Source organism: Anabrus simplex, chromosome 9 (genome assembly GCF_040414725.1).
Source record: "Anabrus simplex isolate iqAnaSimp1 chromosome 9, ASM4041472v1, whole genome shotgun sequence".
NCBI classification, from domain to species: Eukaryota; Metazoa; Arthropoda; class Insecta; order Orthoptera; family Tettigoniidae; genus Anabrus; species Anabrus simplex.
Genome location: NC_090273.1, coordinates 120,723,506 through 120,746,119, shown reverse-complemented (window position 1 = coordinate 120,746,119; position 22,614 = coordinate 120,723,506). Strand labels below are relative to the sequence as shown.

At 36.5% G+C, this 22,614-nt stretch overlaps 1 protein-coding gene across 1 annotated transcript in view; it reads right to left on the bottom strand.

The window, feature by feature from the left end:
- Nucleotides 1-1,029: 1,029 nt before the first annotated feature.
- LOC136880928 (E3 ubiquitin-protein ligase RNF216) overlaps nucleotides 1,030-22,614 on the bottom strand; it is a 162,309-nt gene continuing 140,724 nt past the window's right edge. Inside the window, exons 9-10 of the mRNA XM_067153457.2 lie at nucleotides 21,102-21,233; nucleotides 1,030-1,873 (exon numbers count right to left, since the gene is read on the bottom strand). Of these exons, the coding sequence (XP_067009558.2) occupies nucleotides 1,735-1,873; nucleotides 21,102-21,233 (271 nt within the window). The 3' untranslated portion in view covers nucleotides 1,030-1,734. The remainder of the gene's footprint in view (nucleotides 1,874-21,101; nucleotides 21,234-22,614) is intronic.

Genomic DNA, 22,614 nt, shown 5'->3' with positions numbered 1-22,614 from the left:
GGACTTGCTATTTGTGTGTGTGTGTGCTCCCCAATATGTGAGGGGACCCCTTGCAATAGCTTTATTTCTGTGAGACAGTTCTGATCCTGGCATCATGTTTTTATTTTTATAGGTCCGATGGCTATTCCTTAAAGAGGAATATAAGTTTGGTTCACAGATTTATTCTCCGGCACCGAGTCATCACTGGATGCAACTTTGTAAATTATGAATATGCGCCTTTATGGCAGCTGTTTTTGGCACTACGAGTGCAATCCATTGTAAATATGATATTGTGATAACAAAATTCTTGTTTATTTGATTAATCGAATATGCTTTGTCTAGTAAAAATATGAATTATAACTGAGTTCCTCATTTCGTAATTTAAAGTAATAGAGTAATTTCCTAACCCCCCATACTCTCGTCGCAAGAACCCAGAAATCGACTGTCTGCCGATTGCAGCTAGGCTGGTGCAGTTATTTAGTAACAAGTAAGCAGGTAAGTTCGTTTATGCATTGTTGTTTATGCCCTGTAGGGTATACTATGTTGACTTCAGTTGGGAAAACCACAAAGACAGTAATTCCGTAACAAAGCACGGGTACATCAGCTAGTAAATTATAAAATAGCAAAACAACTTATAGCTAATAAATTACTTGCTTGTTGCTTAAAGAGGGCCTAACATTTAGGTTATCGGCCTGCTAATGAATTATATTGCTTGGAGTAAATAATTCTATAAAATATTACTTTTAAAACTATTTTTGTGCCAGGCTGAGTGGCTCAGTGGTTGAGGCGCTGGCCTTCTGACCCCAACCTGGCAGGTTCGATCCTGGCTCAGTCTGGCGGTATTCGAAAGTGCTCAAATCCGTCAGCCTCATGCCAGTAAATTTACATAAACGTAAAAAACTCCTGCGGAACTAAATGCCGGTACCTCAAAAAAAAAAAAAAAGTAGTTAGTGGGACATAAAGCCAATAACATTATTATTATTATTATTATTATTATTATTATTATTATTATTATTATTATTATTATTATTGCTATAAACAGAAAAAATTAATGCTATAATTTCACACCCCTCCATATATATAAAAAAACTCTCTCTTAACATTATAATAGCACTCATTTCACCAATGTTTCAGAACCAGTAAATTTAAAAAATAAAATAATAAAGTGGATGATTAAGTCTTTTCCATTGAGAAATCTTTTGCTATGACACTTTCTGTATAAATAATGGGAAAACAAATTGAGATAAGAGGACAGGGGACACCAACAAGAAAAACCAAAGGTGTCTAAAAATGAAAGATGGGAATAGACAAAATAACAAAGGTATATTTAGGTATGTAAAACAATTCATTAACTGATATAGGGAAAGATAAAAAATTTCTATGATTCGTTAATGAGGCATTAAAATCTCAGCACACTGAAAAGAAATAATTAACCGACTACAAACAAAAGAAAAATAACACACAAAGTAATCTTCAATATAAAGTATTCAACAGTTTTCAAGTAAATAAACTGCTATTCTACACAAAAGATCACAAAATTAAGTCATACACTAATGTAAAAATAAAACTAGACCAGAACATAACTATACACTTGCTATACATAACTATACATTATATCATACACGAAGTAACCTTTAACAAAATATAGTAATACACATAGGCAACTTTCCAACTACTTTGTCGACATCTTTAACACAATATACGGCAGTACACATGTAGAGGTAGTAGCAGCAATTCACATGGGCAACTTTCTGATTACTTTGGTGGTATCACTGTTGGGTCATTCTTGAGTTTGAAGCCAGGGTTTGCAGACAAGACTGTTTCTTTTGCTTTTATTCCTTCTTTCATCACAGCTTTCACATGTAGTTCTTCATTTTTACTGTACAATGGGCATCTAAAAGAGAAAAATATAATTTCATACAGTAGATTTGTCATCAACTCTGCTTGTTTGGCAATTTAAAATAGCAATGTCTACGTGGATGAAAATAAGAGTTAGAAATGGCTGAGGAAGTAAGGATAAATTGAAGGAACTTACTAGGAAACTGAATCTAGCAAAGAAGGCAGCTAAAGATACCATGATGGCAAGCATAATTGGCAGTCATACAAATTTTAGTGAAAAATGGAAGGGTACGTATAGGAATTTTAAGGCAGAAACAGGTTCCAAGAAAAACATTCCAGGAATAATTAATGAACAAGGCGAGTGTGTGCGGGGATCTTCAAAAGGCAGAAGTATTCAGTCAGCAGTATGTTAAGATTGTTGATTACACGGATAATGTCCAGATAGAGGAGGAGACTAATGCTAAAGAAGTATTAAAATTTACATATGATAACAATTCAAAGATATAAGCTTCATTGTTGTTTCCATATTGAACTGAGATCACAGAGATGAGTTATTCAATACTAGTTTATGGCTGAGGATGACATTTAAATGTCGAAACAATCCCATGTTAAATAAATGTAGTAAATAACATCTATACAACATGTAATTAGTATTGAATCGGTTGAACCTTATAAATAACTCATTTCTATGATAACAATGACATTTACAGTAAGATACAAAAATTGAAAACTAGAAAAGCGGCTGGTATCAATAATATTTCTGGGTATATACTAAAGACCATGGGGTTGGGATATAGTACCATATCTGAAGTACTTATTTGATTATTGTTTGGTCAAAGGAGCTATACCAAATGAATGGAGAGTTGCTATAGCAGAGTGATAGACATAAAGCTGAAAATTACAGGCCAGTAAGTTTGACATGTGTTGTATGTAACCTTTGGGAAGGCATTCTTTCTGATTATATTAGACATCTTCACAAAATTAATAACTGGTTCGATAGAAAGCAGTTTGGTTTTAGGAAAGGTTATTCCACTGAAGCTCAACTTGTAGGATTCCAGCAAGATATAGCAGATATCTTGGATTCAGGAGGTAAAATGGACTTTTTATTGCGATTGACCTGTCTAAAGCATTTGATAGGGTGGATCATAGGAGACTACTGGCAAAAATGAGTGCAATTGGACTAGACAAAAGAGTGACTGAATGGGTTGCTATATTTCTAGAAAATAGATCTCAGAGAATTAGAGTAGACGAAGCTTTATCTGACCTTGTAATAATTAAGAGGGGAATTCCTCAAGGCAGTATTATTGGACCTTTATGTTTTCTTATATATATATAAATGATATGAGTAAACAATTGAAATCAGAGGTAAGGCTTTTTGCGGATGATGTTATTCTCTATAGAGTAATAAATAAGTTATAAGATTGTGAGCAACTGCAACGTAACCTCGAAAATGTTGTGAGATGGACAGCAGGCAATGGTATGTTGATAAACGTAGTTAAAATTCAGGTTGTGAGTTTCACAAATAGGAAAAGTCCTTTCAGTTTTAATTACTGCATTGATGGGGTGAAAGTTCCTTTTGCGGATCATTGTAAGTATCTACGTGTTAATATAAGGAAAGATCTTCATTGGGATAATCACATACATGGGATTGTAAATAAAGGGTACAGATCTCTGCACATGGTTATGAGGATGTTTAGGGGTTGTAGTAAGGATGTAAAGGAGAGGGCATATAAGTCTGTGGTAAGACCCCAAGTAGAGTATGGTTCCAGTGTATGGGACCCTCACCAACATTACGTGATTCAAGAACTGGAAAAAATCCAAAGAAAAGCAGCTCAATTTGTTCTGGGTGATTTCCGACAAAAGAGAAGCGTTACAAAAATGATGCAAAGTTTGGGCTGGGAAGAATTGGGAGAAAGAAGACGAGCTGTTTGTTTGATCTGATAAGTGGTATGTTCCGAACTGTCAGCAGAGAGATGGCATGGAATGACATTAGTAGACGAATAAGTTTGAGTGGCGTCTTTATCTTCATATTGTGATCTTTCCTACTTTTAAAGTTGGAATTCAAGAGTACAAACTGGGGCAAATTTTCATATATAGGAAGGGGAGTTAGAGATTGGAATAACTTACCAAGGGAGATGTTCAATAAATTTCCAATTTCTTTGAAATCATTTAAGAAAAGGTTAGGAAAACAACAGACAGGGATTCTGCCACCCGGGCGACTGCCGTAAGTGCAGATCAGTATTGATTGATTGATGAAGTGGAGAGTAGTGTAGAGATATGATCAAAGTTCGTGTAAAGGTATCTATTTAATGGAGAAAAAAAAAGAATCCCAAGATTTTCCAAACAGTGAATGCACACAAAGATCTTAACACTACCATTAAACATTGCACTAATTCAGATTATGTTTTCAGCAACAATGGGACATAAAGGGGTAGAAGTTGGAATGAAGTGGCCATAGCCTTATGGAACAGACCCATCGTTTGTCTTCTCTTTTCTTTTTCTTGGTTTATGTTGCATTGACTTAGATCTTATGGTGATGATAGATGGCCTAGGACAGGGCTAAGAATGGGAAGGAAGAGACAGTTTCCTTCATTAAATTGCAGCAATGGGCCCGATTTACCTGAATGCCAACCAACAGCTACATAATCTGAATCACGCAGCCCGGTGGGGATATTGGAAGCCACGGAAAACCATCTTCACAACTGCCAATTGTGGTGTTCAAACCCAACATCTGCTGAATTCAAGCTCACAGCTATGCATCAAAGTCCTTTGGTCACATTATAATTGGCATTGTATTTATGCCTGGGAAATCTCACAGTGGGCGGTGGATGTTAATAACACATACGACGCATGTTTTTAAATAAGTACAGTTTTTATGTACAAAAGAAATGCAATTTTTAAACAATTTCTTTTTTTACATGTATGCCTGTACCTTAAATTACTTCTCAACATAAGTTCCAAGTATATTAAGGCACTTGTCGTATTGTGAAACCAGCTTCTGAATTCCATCCTCATAGAAATCTGCCACTTGAGGTGCCAGCCACCCTGTAGCATGCTCATTTTAGGCCATCATCATCGTAGTCATGCTGACCTAAATGCCTTTTCAAGTGCGTGAACAAGAGGTAGTCACTAGGCGCTAAGTCAGTACTATTACTTATTATTATCCCGGTGCCAAAAATCCACAAGCAACACACCCTGCCTATCCCAAAACACAGTGCACATGAGTTCACGAAATTGTCTGCTTGCAGTTCACATTCTTGGGTGATGAGTGTCACCATTCCATGGTTTCCTGTTTTGATTCCGGCGCAACATAAAACGCCAACGTCTCGTCGCCGGTGACAATTCGACTTAGGAACGCATCACCTTCATTACTGTACCACTCAGGGAAATTCGTGATGATGATGATGATGCTTTTTGTTTAAAGGGGCCTAACATCTAAGGTCATTGGCCCCTCAAGGAAAGTCAAAGCACTGTCTACGCACCTAGTTTTGTGCACCTGACAGCATCCTCTGTATACAACGTGAGCAGAACTTCCGATGATATAAGCACCCTGATACAATTTCGTAAAGAACACTCCTTGAAATTTCAGGCAACTCATAACTTAATGATGAAATCGTAAAGCGTCCATTTTCTTGAATATATGCATCAACTTTTTGCACCAAGTCTTCAATAATAACATTAGTACGGCCTTCTCTAAATGCTCTAACCCATTTTCTTACCATTTCTTCACTCATAGTGCATTTTCCATACACTTCACTAATCAGCCGATGAATTTCAACAGCTTTCACATCTCTTCCATTTACAAAACAAATCACAGAGTGTACTTCACACATGGTGAGACTTAACTGTCAAGAGGCATTTTCAATATGCAAAAACAAACTTAAATACAGGCAAATGCTTCCATAATGGCATTTGTGGCTAGCCTACAGATATACGTACAGAGCGCACATGCTCTGAACGATGACTGAAGTGCATCAGCGGCCATATTTAAAAACGGTACTTACTTGCAGACGATGTGGCAATATGGGATGAAACAGAGGAGGGAGTGCAAAATAATCTGAATGCATGGTGTAAGAAGTTTGATGACTATGGAATGAAATTGAACCCATCAAAAACAGTAGCATTAAAAATCAGCAGACATTATACAGAATGCAACATAAAAATACAGGACCACCAAGTTGAAGTAGTACACCAATTCAGTTATTTAGGAAGCGTAATCGCTAGTAATAACAGAGCTGAGAGAGAAATAACAAACAGAGTAACCAAAGGCTCTAACTTTTACAGCATCGTTAGACACCTACTATGGGATCAGAAAGTCCCACAAAGAACAAAAATGACCCTGTACAAGTCATATTTCATTCCTATCCTTACATATTCTCTGGAAACCTGCACACTAACATCAAAGGATTATAGTAGGATTCAAGCCTGTGAAATGAAATTTCTTAGAACTGCCCTCCAAAAGACCCGACTTGATCATGTGAAAAATGATGAGATCCGATCTAACCTAGGTCTAAATGAATCGATGGAGGAAAGACTTAGGTCATCTAGACTTAAATGGTTTGGGCATGTTAAACGAATGAATAGCACAAGGTTACCATGTGCTTATTTGGAAAAGAGAATAACAGGTAGAAGACCAGCTGGAAGACCAAGAAGAAGATGGATGGACCAACTGAGGGAAGACGTGGAGAGAAGAGGATGGAATTGGGAATCTGTCTTGGACAACGAAATGTTTTTGAATAGGCAACTTTGGAAGACGCTCGTTTTCAAACACCCTACCCGGCTCGCTGGAAGGGCAAACCGATGATGATGATGACTTACTAAAAAAAAAATCATTCTTCATATTTATTAATTCTTCTTTCGAATAGGTCGGAGGAGGGGACTTCTCAAGATCATTCTTTCAGTTGTTGTGGACCTTATTGCTCATTAAAGGGCTGAGAGTTCTGGACCCACACAATAGCAGGCAGCCCTGTTTTACCTAATTGAATCATCATGAGGCAATAAAGAAGAAGAACAGACAACTGACCACAGCAACATCCCACGAAACAATTGAATTTTTATCTCAAAAACGAACATTGCAAAAAAAAGTGACAATTAAGTCAGTGAAGTTTCCATTGGTTGCACACATGTTGGACATTATAGACTGAACAACCCACGCCAGCCCAACGTCATTATTATTTTATTTACATTTTATGGCCTTCATAGGACCACTCTAGCCAACTTTATACAAAGAATTTTTCAGTTTCCTGTCAGCCCAATACTTCTTTCATTCTCTTGGATCTTATCTTTCTTTCTTCATCAGAAATCACCCTTCCTATTGTCTGTTGATTCTGGTTTGATTGTCTGCGAGTTTCCTGATTTTGTCAGGTTTTTTTCTTAGGTCTTCCACTGTAATTTGTAGTTTATATCTTCCTGGATTTCTGTAATCCACTTAAAGTTGCATTCCATAATTTTTCTATTATTCTCCTGATGTCCTGATTAATGTCCAAAAAATGAAATGTGTTTCTTCCTGATTGAGCTCATTACTGGTTCTATTTCCTTGTAGACTGTTTCATTAGATGCTACTCTCCAGTGTCAATCTTTTTGGTATGATTTGTTGATGCACGTTCTAATGATTCTTCTCTCTATCTTGAGTATTTTGTCAATTTGTGTATTGTTAGTCGTTTTGAAGATGGTTTCACTTGCATATGTAACTTTGGAATGAACTAATATATAATCGAGTTTTAAAGTGTAACTATCATGTCAAGGTTATTTTTATAAAATGAATATTAATCTGTAAGCACAACTTTTCAGACAGAGCAATTCATGTTAGCCTAAACAAATAGGCAAAACATGTACCACTTTAAAAAATATTAATGATAAAACAATTTTTATACAAATTAATAAAAAACATAATGTATTAAAAAGGTCGACACTCAAGAAACATTTTTTCAGAAAAGTATATGTTGCTGCTCAATACGGACCAAACAATGAGATTTATAATTTGTAATAAGTGGTATGTTCCGAGCTGTCTGCTGAGAGATGGCATGGAATGACATTAGTAGACGAATAATGTTTGGTGGTGTTTTTAAAAGTAGGAAAGATTACAATATGAAGATAAAGTTGGAATTCAAGAGGACAAATTGGGGCAAATACTCGTTCATAGGAAGGGAAATTAGGGATTGGAATAACTTATTAAGGTAGATGTTCAAGAAATTTTGAATTTCTTTGCAATCATTTACGAAAAGGCTAAGAAACAACAGATAGGGAATCAGCCACTTGAGCGACTGCCCTAAATGCAGATCAGTAGTGACTGACTGATTGATTGATTGATTGATTGATTGATTGATTGATTGATTAATTCTTGGAATAGCACTACAAAGGTAAGCTTATTACTTGTAGTTCACTGTCAATCCACAAGCTGTCAGTGGTTGACGTATGCAGAACAGGGTTAGGCAAGATACACTGAAAATATCGAGTAACAGTATATTTTTCAGAAGATATTGCTGGGTTGTAAAAAGAAATTAATAAATTAGTATGGTGTGCATGTCCAACCCTTGTCCCATTTCTCTACGGGGTCGGGTATGAAGCGAGGTGAATGTTCGTAGAAAGGGTTTTTTTCAGCAACTGAATGTCTTTACTGACATTAACCTCATCAGAGTTAACGAGATGAAATGAATGACGTGTTAACATGATGGTAAAAAGGAAGAGGGTGAAACCCAGTCCCAGCACATAGCCTATTCCTGTCGAATAACACTAAGGGGTCTGCTGCTGAAAGCCTAACGTCCCTATCTGACGGACAAATCACCATCAATACCGTCATACTCTCACTCCATATGAACACTGAAGATAGGTTTGGAATTGAATTAAGGCTTTTGGCAGGCTATCCGGTGACTAAAAATTGTATACCACCACCTTTCTTACCCTGTCAACCAACATTCTAATGGAGAGTTTTTTTTTTCAACAGGACTAAAACCGGCTAACCCTGGTGTCAGACCACATAGACTCAATGTCTTAATGATCACCGCTGCCAGGTGGGTGTAATAAATTAGGATGGTGTATGCAAACATTTGGAATACACTATATAACAACCAGTTAGTAATTAATAAACATTGGCATAAGAGACCAATATACTCTACACCCACTGGCCTCAAACATTAGGGGGCCGATGACCTTCGATGTTAGGCCCCTTTAAACAACAAGCATCATCATCATCAAACATTAGGAATCTATATATTTAAAAAAATTATGAATTCTAAAGACAGTCAGTCTGGCCATTCTGTCCGGGCGATTTCCTTCATTCTTTTTTTAACTGAAAGTTATTCATGCACAGATTTGTCAACATGTACTATAAATCACTTAACTTCCACCTTCCTCAAATTATTTGATTTTTTCAATTTTTTGTCTCTCTAAAGCAATCACATCTTTGGTCCTAATTCAGGTACGGAGTTCGTTTTGGCCTAAGAACACTCAGTGGATCAAGCTCTTTCATTTAAGCTCTTAACTATTCAAATTGGTTGATTCTGAGGAAAGTTATGAGTGCACATTCAATTTGACGTCTCATTTCTTCAACATTTTTTCTCTTTGAAGCAATCATATCTTTCGTCCTAATTGAGGTACGCAGTTCGTTTTGGTCTAAAAACACTCAGTGGATCAAGCGCTTTCTTTTGCGGTAATAACTATTTAATTTGTAGATTCTGAGAAAAGTTATAAGTACATTTGTCTCCATGATGAAGATCTTTGAAGGATTTTAACAGTTCGGTGCGTAGTGTTGTTCCTAGGAACGTTTAATTCAATTTCTTTGTGTGATGCATTTTCAAGTGTTTTGTTGACATAATATTACATTATATTACCACAGCAGATCATGTGCTTTATATCATTAACTCAAAACTTTGCAAATACATCCATGAGGATAATAACGAACAACACCATACTCTGTACATTGCGGGCGGAGCCAGCGGGAAACTGCTAGTTTAATCTTAATCAGCATCTTGCATATCTGCTTTAGTTGGGTAAAAGGTCATGCCGGAATTATTAGAAATGATAGGACGGACAAGTTAGCATGATCCTCCGCTTGAAGATTTCAAGCTTCTCCACGTGCCCCGTATCTCGTGTGAAGAAGATATTTAGCAGTGAAGTGGAAGAGAGCTGGAACTCTGTATGGACAAATAGCATGAAGTGACATGTCATGCAGATGTTCTTTCCAACCGTTCATCTATGTTTAATCTCAAAATTCTTTGAACCCACTTTTATACTTGCACAGTTTATGACTGACTGGACATGGTAAATTCAGAAGTTGTTTTCAACAGTTTAAAACAACATCACCAGAAGGATACCTTCATAAATGCCAAACAAAACAAACCAAAGCTCATTTAATTTTCTATCGTTCACTAAATGCCATCTAAAGAAACAATTTGTTAGGGCACCTCAAATACTGTAATGTAAATTTTTCCCCACCAGTTCCTGATATATCTGTAAAAAGGTTTCTTATGTCCGCTTTCTGGAAAACGAGATATCAACCATATAGCGGTATTGAATGGTTAACTTGTGTTTTAGCGCTGCACGAAAGTAAGATACATCTATTAGTTCGATAAATCGCCTGCTAACTTAGAGGGCCCTGAGCAGGAGATATCTACTTGTTAACTTGGTAGGTTCATTGAACAAATTAATCTAAAAAGCCACCTAATCGATACTTTATTTCTTTTGCCTTTGGCAAACTTAAAAATACAATAACAAACACAGTACATGTTTTGACCACTTAGTGGTCATCTTCAGCTGTATATAAAAAATCTTAGATGATAACATTTAAAAGCAAGCACATTGGATCTTAAAACTATATCCCATGGGAATCCAAAAACTATTGTTCTAGATGCTTTAAATGAATTGGAAGATGGGGGGGGTAAGGAGATTTATGTGAATGATACTTAAATTACAGTATCGTTAACAATTGTGTTTAAAAAAACTTAAATGATGAAAAACATATTTAAAATATTTAAAAGCGTCTATGGTAAAATTCTTTTTGATAAAATTAGGTGGCGTGAATAAAAAGTTCGTGTTTGTAATAATCTTCAGGCATTTGTGAAAAAATAATAACTTAATTAAAATTCACATCTGTGGTGCTGTTAAACACTGTTTTTAATAAACATACTTTAAAATATTCTAAAGTGTTTATGGTAAGGCACTTATTCAAAAACACTTGTGCTTGAATGAAAGTTTATGTCAGATGCACCAGTCTTCAGGTATTTATTGTTTATATTTAACAACTTCCTTGAGTGATATTCTTGTGGTTAAAAGGCCGTGTTGACTGTTTAACTTCCGAGAATTGCTCTTCGGAGTGTGATAAAAGAAATTGTGTTAGTCGTTTAACTTGTTAAAACCCTGTTGTGGCTTCTGTATACAAAATGCCCCCCCCCTGTTGATTAAACAATTACGATACCCTTTAATACTACTGAGTCTTATCATATTTGTATCTGCGACTGCATTCGTGTCCATAAAAGCACTGGTACCAGTAACCGAGTATAACAGATAATTACACATTTATCGTAGCTACTTGCTTTAGGAGTGGGCACATACTTTAATTGTGTGATTGTTTTAAATTAAAGATATCACATTACAAGGAACTAACAGGTTATATATGTTAATTACCCAATATTTATTGTTATACTCTGGTCAAACAATGTTCATATTTTGGAATAACAGGGAATATATATAGTATATTAATTTATAAGGCTCAGTGCAAATTGGATCATGCGTAACGTGTTGCTGGTGTGCACATTTCATTAGAAATCCTCGAACAATGTCAAATTCTTCCGACTGTCCTTAAATACTACGAAACCAACCCCCACGTCTGCAAGAACTAGTCGAATACCATTTCTTGCTGCATGGCAAAGAGGATATAATAGCAGTTGCATGGAAAGCTCAATTACGATGCATTACTTGTGCGCATGTGCCTGACAGTCTTCGGAACACATCTAATACACAAAAACAAAGCAGTGCGAAGGTTGGCATCTAGTGTGTATTTATGAAACTTGATCAACAAACCAATAGTTAAGAGTTTGATAAGTTAGCTGCTTTTACTCTGTGCAACACAGCGAATATTTATCGAGTCGACAACTGTAACAAATCAATAGCCGTCTGACAGATATCTCATCATTCCAGAAACCGGGCATTAGACAATGTTTTTAACTCTTTGTAACATTCTTATGCAGTATTTTGCTCAACGAATGTATTAATAACCTTTAGTATTATATATTGTTATAAATAGGGCTCGGAAGTTCATGCATTTGCATATTTTTTATAGGGGTTAAAATGTATGCTTATTCATTTTGTGTACAAATTCTGGAATTTTCAGTCATTTGAACATGCTTTTATGGTGCATATAACTGCATATTTTCATGATTTGGATAAATGCATCATATTTTAATATTTTAGTGCCTATACGGCATATTTCTATCAGTTTAAAAGTTATTATTTTTTAAACAGCTTTTTCATCTGGTTGATGTTGGCAGTAATGTTACGCATGATGATGCAACTTGTCATGTGGCGAGGAGTTATGATGTCACGCACTGAATCCCCTGTTTCATCATCTACACTCACGTTTTGTGCTTAGCGGTCGACTGGCTGTCCATTGAGTCGTGTATCGGTGTTGTGAACAGGTTGTGACCAAACTATGTTTCGCGTATAAAGTGTCCGTTAAAAAGTTCTATAAATGCTGAAAATAAGAGCAACTTCAAGTTATAGATTAACTAATTTACAGAAGGAGTTTTCAGGTGACTTGATATCTGCAGATAACAGGGTACTGTTCTGTGGAGCGTGTGAGAAAACTATAGGGAGTGAAAAAAAAGATTTCAAATAGTTCAACACATAAACACAGCAAAACAGAAGGAGAATTTAACTAGCAAACTCGCAAATAAAGAGCCTGTTCAAAAACAACTATCAGAGTGTTTAGGAAGTAGGATTAGTGAATTTTCTTACGACTTGTGCTAAGCATTTTTAGCTGCTGATATTCCCTTGTATAAAATTAATAACGCCACATTAAAACATTTTCTTGCCAAATACACTCGACAACATGGGCCTGAAGTTAGTACATTGCATAAGACTTGCGTAGGGCATTGTTACAGTAACGTATTGTCAAATTTGCTTGGACTACACCCCAAATTAATAAACATGATAAAATTAACTCTAACACCAAAACAAAAGTGAAGTTTAGGGGTGAAACATCAGGGACATTTGAAATTAAAACTGGACTACAGCAGAGAGATGGGCTCTCACCACTATTACTTAATTGTGCTCTAGAAATGGTAATGAGGGAATGGTTTAGGAAATGTCCCCCAAAATAAAGATTGGCCGAAAAATTAAAACAAATTGCCTGGGTTTCGCTGACGATTTAGCATTACTAGCAGTGGACATAAAAGAAGCAAAAGCCCAGATATCAGAAGTTCAAAACATTGCAAATAAAATTGGCCTCAAAATATCATTTGAAAAAATAGAAATTATGCCCCAAAAACCAATACAACTAAGAGAAGTTACCATAAATGGTAATAAAATCAAAATAGTAACTCAATTTAAATATCTTGGAGAAATAATAACACATAACCTAAATGAAAAATCTCAATCCAAACAAGAACAGATTAGCTAAAGCACAAAAATTAACATGGAATATCTACAAAAAGAAATGCCTATCAATAAATGCAAAAATAAAACACTACAACACAGTTATAAAAATGGAAGCTACATATGCAGCAGAAACACTTTTTCACCTGAATAAACAATCAAAGACTGACAGATTTCAGAAAATTGAAAGGAGGATTGGAAGAACCTGCATCAACAAAAAATACCAGAAGGATGGACAGTGGCGGTTAATACCTAACAAAGTCGTGTACAAACAGCTAGAACCCATTACAGATACTATGCGTAAGAGGAGACTGGGATTCTTTGGACATATCCTGAGGATTCAGGATTCGAGACTTCTGAAACAACTAGTACAACACAATCTCGTCTCAAAAAATACCACAACAGGATGTAAATGGATCAGAAAAGTAAGAGAGGATCTGAAGGAAATAGGCCTTACAACAGAAGACACCACAAATAAGGTAAAACTGAATACAAAACTCAAGAATACAAACCTCCGCTTTACCCTTACACAAAACAAACCAACAACATGCATATTTTCAACTGAGAAAAGGGCACGCAGATTGGAGCGTCTGAAGAAGTACTGGGAAGACCGCAAAGCCCGAACAATCCCTTCAAAGAGACCTGAACGACAGACTGACTAAAGTGATCCTGTGTGGTCATAAAAGAAGAAGAAGAAGAACTAAATTTGACAGTTTTTTTGCAATGAGATCTGGTAAAAATGTTTTATATCCTTTAAGGATAAGACTCTATAAAGATTCAAAGATCTCGTCGATTTGATAATTGGACTTGTGACAGGATCAACCAAATCTGAATCTCGAAGAATGGTTACATTTGTAAACATTGACTCAAGAACTATTAAACCATTATTTCACAAACTCAAACTTCATTTACTAGAGTATCATAAAATTCAGAATCTTTGGCGACATGCCTTAATAACTTGGGTTTAGTAGGAGAGACACATTAAAATTGTGGTAGAATGAGTTGTTCTAAAATACTTAAAACAAGTAGCATGTCTAACATCTTAGAAAGACTTGAAATTCAATCTTAAGAACTAAATTTGAAAATGTCTTTGAAATGAGGTCTGGTGAAAGAGTTTTATATCCCTTAAGGATAAGAGTCTAAAAAGATTAAAAAATCTCATCGATTAGATAATTGTACTTGTAACAGGATAATATTGATCTTCATAAAATTTAAATACTTGTTGTCATTTGACCACAGCGAGAGCTGTTGAATAAATAGCTCTTGTTAACGTCGGTGACAATATGTTGAAATTGCAGATTTACAAAGGTGTGATTGAAAGGGATGTAAATCGACAATCGTGGTTAAAAGTTGTTAATTAGTTTATCTTCTTGTATTTCCCTCTAACCGCCGTTTGTCAATTTGGCCTGGCCAAACGGCGGTTGGAGGGAAATACAACAAGATAAACTACTAAACAACTTTTAACCACGATTTACATCCCTTTCAACCATACCTTTTTAAATCTGCAATTTCAACGTATTGTCACCGACATCAACAAGAGCTATTTATTCAACAGCTCTCGCCGACAGCGTTGCCAACTTATATTTTCAAGATCCGCTAAATAGTACTAAAAATCCGCTAAAATTCCGCCAAGAAATCCGATCTCAAATAACGAGCAATGAAAATGAGCAATCAGTAATAATAATAATAATAATAATAATAATAAGTAAATGTCTGCACTCACCTGATCTGTGAGTTTCACTGGGATTAACCCCCTGCCTGCGAGCCGGCTAGCTAAAACTTGTAGGCGTTTTACTGCCGGGTGCAAACTAGGTGAATCCCCTACCTCAAGGGCCACACACAGGACAGGCCAGTTCATTAAACGGTCTTCCTTCATCTATAATTATAAAAGGAAGTATTTGTCTGTGTGTGCGAGATGCCCAGCAAAATCTACAGCACGCAGAGATCTGAAATTTTGAACATGGGTAGATAGAAGGGGGTCCGAATGCACCTCGAAGCTGGAATTTTCATTTTTGCTTTCGTTGGTGAGTTATGAACGAAAAACCATCAGAAAACGTGCACTGGGATATGACAATCCAACGTGCTGTCACCAAGATTAAATGCATAGAGTCGCTGTCGCTAGGCAACGTACATAAGATAGGCAGAGAACACAATATTGAAGGAGCCATTTTACGTCCAGGACGTAGGAAGCTGTGTTTGGTCTTATATGGTATGAGGGCATCCCTTAGGGGCGGAGGGGGTCAAGGGGGGTCAGATAAACGAATTAACGAAAATAGTGTCGAATACATAGTTTTCGGGGTCGCCGAGGTGAATTGTACACTCCGGTTTTTTAGTATCAGGAGACAAACCACATGGAGGTAAGGCAGCCCAGAACGCTTAGGGGCAGGGGGGCGGGGGGAGGGGGCTGAGATATAAAAATAATCGAAAATAGCATCGATACCATACTTTTCAGGATCGCTGAGATGAACAGTGACACTCTGGAATTTTTTAAAGTCCAAGTTCAGCCCCCTTCGTGGTGGTGGGGGGCGATGGGAGAGTGATATACAGAAATAATAGAAAATAGTGTCGAATACATAGTTTTCGGGGTCGCTGAGATGAATAGTGACACTCCGAATTTTTAATATCAGGAGACAAACCTCCTTCTTCTTAAGACGTCGTCTCCAAACGGAGGTAGACGATCCACACAGCCAGCTCTGATCTTGACGTTGCAGCCATGCCATGTGAATTTATTGGAATATCTCTCAGGATCTTTAATGCAGTGGTTTCCCGTTGCCTTCTGCATCCTAATGCCGCTGACCAAACTGGTTACTCCGCCTTTGGGAACAATTTCTTGTCCCCAGGACAACAGAGTGCCCTTACCCATACCCGCTCATCCACTCTCAAAGAGACTGTTGGCACTTGGTATAGGGGATCTCCTTATACCGGAGATAATCAGTCCCTTCATTCGTTAGCCGCCTGCATATAAAATATAATTTTTATATGCAGTCGTTGCCCCCTCTCTACCACGGGGAAGTGAATGTCAGGATTTCACCGTCATTGAAACAAGGACCAAATGGGATTTCCTTGTATCTCTGGTTCTTTAGAGAGGGAGACAAACCACATGGGGGTAAACACCCCAGGAACCCTTAGTGTCGGAGGGGGGGCAAGGGGACTGAGATATACACATCATCGAAAGTAGTGTTGAATCCATACTTTTCAGGGTCGCTAAGATGAACAGTAACATTCCGATTTTTTAAAACTCAAAGTTTAGCCCCCTTTAGGGCGGGGGAGGGGGGAGCGAGATATAATAATAATCGAATATACTGCCGATTCCATAGTTTTCCGGGTTGCTGACATGAATACTAACATTCCAGATTTTTAAAGTCTCACTTCAGCCCCTTGGGCGTAGGGGGTGAGAAAGGGTGAAAAAATAAATTGTCAGAAATGACCGAGATAATGGAAGTGTATGTTCCAGTATGACTTTCAAGTATAACTTACTACCTGGAAAACATACTGTGGGAGTAAGACGCTCCTAGAACCACTACGGAAGCGGGTGAAATATAATCCACACTAATAAATGGAAGTCTGTTTGGTGCGATCTATATATACTGTACTATATATATACTGTATATATAAATTATGGCATAAAAATGAAAACAGACGTGAATTAGTGAGACCATTCTAGGCATCTTAGAAATTTAAAACTTGGTACCAGACAAGCTGTTGACTTCAGGATCCCAAGAAAAATTTCAAATTCTCAAGCATACATAAGAACACAGTCCGTGATATTTATCCAGAACCTACAGGTTTTATGGGCTTAAAAGTTTCCTGAAAGTCCTGATTTTTAACCCACTCTCCCATATCAAGATCACAGCACAATCTCCCAGACGAGTTAGAAAATTGAAATTTTGCAAAATTATAGCTTTTAGCATGTAACCGACGGAAAATTTATGAGATGTTTAAAATTTTTATTTTTTACGCCCAAAAAATATTGAAATATGGGAGCAATTTTAATGATGGTGCAGTCCTTCCTTTCGATGTATTTCATGGCTAAACGGTAAGTTGTATCACAAAACAGATGGCACAATCTCCGTTCAATTTGGAGTGATCTACAACTTCGGTCCTACGACCTTTTGTCGTATCTCTATCCCTTATACATTAAATTTTTCTCTAAATTTTGCACTTTGTACACATATAATTGATGGTTTGATTCACTTATAGGAAAGATGGGATCATCAAATTCTACACGAATATTGGCCCATCCAGTAGTCATATGTGAGCCAAATTCTAAGTTTGAAGCTGTCGCATAAGTATCTGAAAAGTAATTCACTGTGTGAAAATCTTACACAAATGTCACCCTATTCAACGTTTCTAAAACATAATGAATTGTGGTAGACAAGTGCACCTGCCGTTATCATCACAACTCCACAACTCACACTTTACATTGGAAACATCGTCTGCGGACCTCCCTATGCTTTTTCTCGGATAACGCAAATTTACATGCAATTTAAAAATTATTATTCACTTCATGTACAGTAATTTACTTTGATATCCGTATACAATCTGGAATACCGTAGCGGAGCACGGGTACAACTGCTAGTAGCAAAATAAATGCTACTCTCTCACAGTTTCATTATCAGTCGTCATTCGTCAACTAAGAGATAAGTAACCTTTCCCCATGCATTACAAATTTATGGTACCAAGATCTCATAACATCAGATCCAAGTAACATGTTTTCCCCATGTGACTGCTAGCTCCCGACAAGAAATCCGGAATAGCTCGGAGACAGACTGGAGTACAAATTAAAAAGAACATAAAATGGATATAACACTAAATTCCAATGTAATAAATCTAGAATTCAGCCAAAAAGTCCGCTGTCCGCTAAATGATATATTTCTCCGCCGACAGTCTTCTAATTCCGCCAAATTTAGCCTAAAATCCGCTAAGTTGGCAACACTGCTCGCCGTGGTCAAATGATAACAAGTATTTAAATTTCATGAAGATCAATATTATCCTGTTACAAGTACAATTATAATATCGACGAGATTTTTGAATCTTTATAGACTCTTAGCCTTAAGGGATATAAAACTCTTTCATCAGACCTCATTGCAAAGACATTTTCAAATTTAGTTCTTAAGATTGAATTTCAAGTCTTTCTAAGATGTTAGACAGGCTACTTGTTTTAAGTATTTTAGAACAACTCATTCTACCACAATTTTAATATGTCACCAAAGATTCTGAATTTTATGATACTCTAGTAAATGAAGTTTGAGTTTGTGAAATAATGGTTTAATAATTCTTGAGTCAATGTTTACAAACGTAACCATTCTTCGAGGTTCAGATTTAGTTGATCCTGTCACAAGTCCAATTATCAAATCGACGAGATCTTTGAATCTTTATAGAGTCTTATCCTTAAAGGATATAAAACATTTTTACCAGATCTCATTGCAAAAAAAATTCCAAATTTAGTTCTTAAGATTGAATTTCACCTATTTCAAAGATGTTAAACATGTTACTTGTTTTAAGTATTTTAGAATGACTCATTCTACCACAATTTTAATGTATATCTCCTACTAAGCCCATGTTATTAAGGCATGATCAAAGTTTATGTATTTTATGATATTCTAATAGAGTAGGTTTAAGTTTGTGAAAAACTGTTTCAATAGTTCTGGAGTCATTGTTTACGAACAAAACCATTCTTCGAGATTCATATCTGGCTGATGATGCTCTGTAAAGGAGCGAAACATGTCCCACAAATAACTTGTCAATTAATGAAGATATTTTAAATGTGACAACATTATAATTGCAAGTTATGAATCTCATTCCGTATTGACGGTTATCACTTTACAAAAGAAAATATTTATAAAATCCTCCTATCAATACAAGTCAAGTCATCTGTTAGATGAAGCAAAGTCTATACAGGTTTCAGCCTAGCTTTCAAGACCGTTCCCACCAATACAAAAATGTCTTTTAGTTCTCATACTGTCAACAGCAAAAAATTTTCTAACTCTGGAATATACAAATTAAAATGCCAATCATGTCTTTCAATGTATATTGGGCAAACAGGCCGCAGTTTCAATGTAAGATATTCCGAACATCTTAATGCCCTAAAGTATAATCGCTACTCAGCCATGAGCGAACATTGTAGAGAGAAAAATCATAAATACACAACAATTGATCAAGACTTAAAGATCCTGCATTACGAACAGAAAGGTCCCTTACTTAATATACTAGAGAATATATATATATAGATATCGACCAATATAACAATCCCGTCTATAACTTAAATGAAATCAACGAAAAGAAAAATATTTTATTGGAAACCTTTGTCCCGCTCATCTGCGAACAGTTCATTAATAAAAAAAGAGTTTCACTACCGACATTCTAGAACAAGACCCGCCCTTCCATCAACACCCTCCTTCCGCGAATCACAACGTCCTTCCCTCCCTGCCCCTCCCCCTCCATTACCCCACCCAACCACATCGGCACAGATACACAGGAAGCCACACACAGGCTATAGTTGTCAATGTGACTTGAGACCGACAAGGTCATCTCCATTCGAGACGACAACTTTTAGTTACAAGTAAGTCATATGAGTTTTCTTTTTGTACATCATTTTAACTTGTTCTTCATCCACTCATATATTCCTTTTTTTCTCATTACAGATGTTATACACGTTTTATTCGTAGTATTGACGGTCTCACTACACTCCTCAGCATAGTGTTTTTATTTAACATTCAGCAAGATCTATGAGACGAGAGGACTTTGTACCTCAATGTGTTTTTAACTCACTAATCATGATCACTGTCACTTCACATCGTTACGATTTTTAATTTGTTTGTTTATTATGTAATCATTGTTTTACTACTGAAGATGGCCTTGAGATTAGGCTGAAACATGTATAGACTTAGCTTATCTAACAGATGACTTGACTTGTATTGATAGGAGGATTTTATAAATATTTTCTTTTGTAAAGTGACAACATTATAATGTATTGAACAGGTGGATTAGAATAAAAACTTTGTTATTACAAATAACACATTTCAATACGGATTAAAACTTGAGATTAGTCACTTGCAATTTGAGACATTCTCGAAGAAAAACCGTCTGTCACACCAAGAGACTTGCCTCTTTCTGTGGAGCAGTTATCACCATTTAAATATGCCCCAATAACATCTTGTGGCATTCTTCACCGGCCTGTTCAGGACTGGATCTTGCATCAGATAACGAAATGGCCAGTTAAATGACAATATTAAAATAAAGAGCCTATCCAAGGATTTGTAGTACAATTACCATACATCTACTCCTAATTCATTAAATTAACGGTGCAGATCCACCTTCGCCTTAATGTCTTAACGCAGGCACTCACAACAACTGGAAAGCAGAAGCATTGTTATTTTCTGGGTCACTGTACATGCAATGAAGACATTAAATTAAGTGAAGAATGGATTGGATGGATGAAGATGTACATATGAACCGGGTGGTGGGAAGTCATGAGATGTGAATGGAGAGAGACAGGTTACCTAGGAGAAAATTGGACTCTACCATAGAGGGTTAGAGAAGCAGAGGGAGAACAAGGCAATGAAAGTCAGGCTGTTTTTATTAATTTAAGGGTAGCAAGAGTGGAACTAAACACTATATACTTTTTAATCAGAATTTTAAAATGTCATCGTCTTACCACTATTCGAGAGAGAGAGAATGAATACATGACTTACGCGCCTCTATGGAAGTGACTGTAATCATCGACTGGTTGACGGCATAGGTAACACATACGGGCACCACATGTACAAGTCATCTTGTTACACCCATCCTGCTTGATGAACTTGCGTTTGCACTTCCAGCACTCCCTGCAACAAACAATATTGTAACTGAAGGATCTACCAAACAGTGCAATTTTGTACAAAACCACATGAGATATATAAGCAACTGCCTCCAGGAAACCCTATCCTGAACTTATCTGGGTGAAATCCCATATGTACAGTAAGTTACCTGTCCTTATTCGCATGTAGAGAAACCCATACATAGGCTTGCACAATACTTCAAAATGTTACCGGTTCACTGAGTTCTAGCAGTTACATGAATGATCAATAGATGGCATAAGCTGTTCTTCCGAACATTTCAAGTGGGATGTTGGCATTGCGACTTAGCAAGGTTTCTTTGTGAGCTATCAGTTAAGTTCATTAACTGTGACTGTTGATTGCAGAATACTATGGTTTACTTTTTCCATTTTCTCCTGCGTTTTCAGCAAAATGACTAAAAGAAAAGAAATCACAAGTGATGAGATAGAGGCAATAGAGAATAAAGGAAAGTGGCACTGGTCTCAGATTTCCCATTTAGTGACAGTGAAGGTCAATGTCCTTTGATTTCTTCTGGCAACAGTTATGAAAGTAAGTGGCACAAGTGACCCTATAGAAGATAGTGCACATGCACTAGGCTCTGCCAGGACAGATAAGTATTTTAATCCTGGACCATGATCAATGATTCCAATATTCAATATTCAGCAGTACCTACCTATATTACAGCCCCATTCTGAGCAAGACACTGATGATAAGATTTTTGATATAATTACAAATGAAACCTGTTTTCAGGTAAACACAAATAAGAAGAAAGCAAAAGAAAGAAACACCCCCAACTAAAAGGCCATGAAATGCATTATGATCTTGCCCAAGTGCTTCAAGCATAAAAGCATTTATTGGTGTGGTGATCAATATGAGTCTTCACTCCACCTCCAACATCAAAGATTATTTTTCTACTGGCTGGGTAGATAAAATTTCTCCTTTTCACAGACTTGTTTCCACAAGAAGAATTTCTCCTTTTATTCTGAAATTTCCCCTTGCTGAAGGGAATAGAAAATTATGCAAGGGTGAATTCATGATGCTTGTCATGGATAACAATATTTAGATATTTAGATTGATGCTTTCATGATCCTTAATCATAGACATAAGGATTTGGGCTTTGGCCGTGTCAGAAAAGAAGGTGAAATACTTTACGTTTCACAGAGAAAGTGGTGATGAATGAGGGTACCACTTACTATAGACCAATTGTAAAGCATTCTTAAATTTAAACCTTCATTATTAGAGAAGTCTTGCTCATGAACACACAATATTTTCTTCTGAAGACGTGAAACAAATTTATCTGCGAAATGTAAAGAATTCACCTTGTTTCCTGACATAACAAAAGCCCAAAAACTTATTATCATGTCTGCAATAATAATAATAATAATAATAA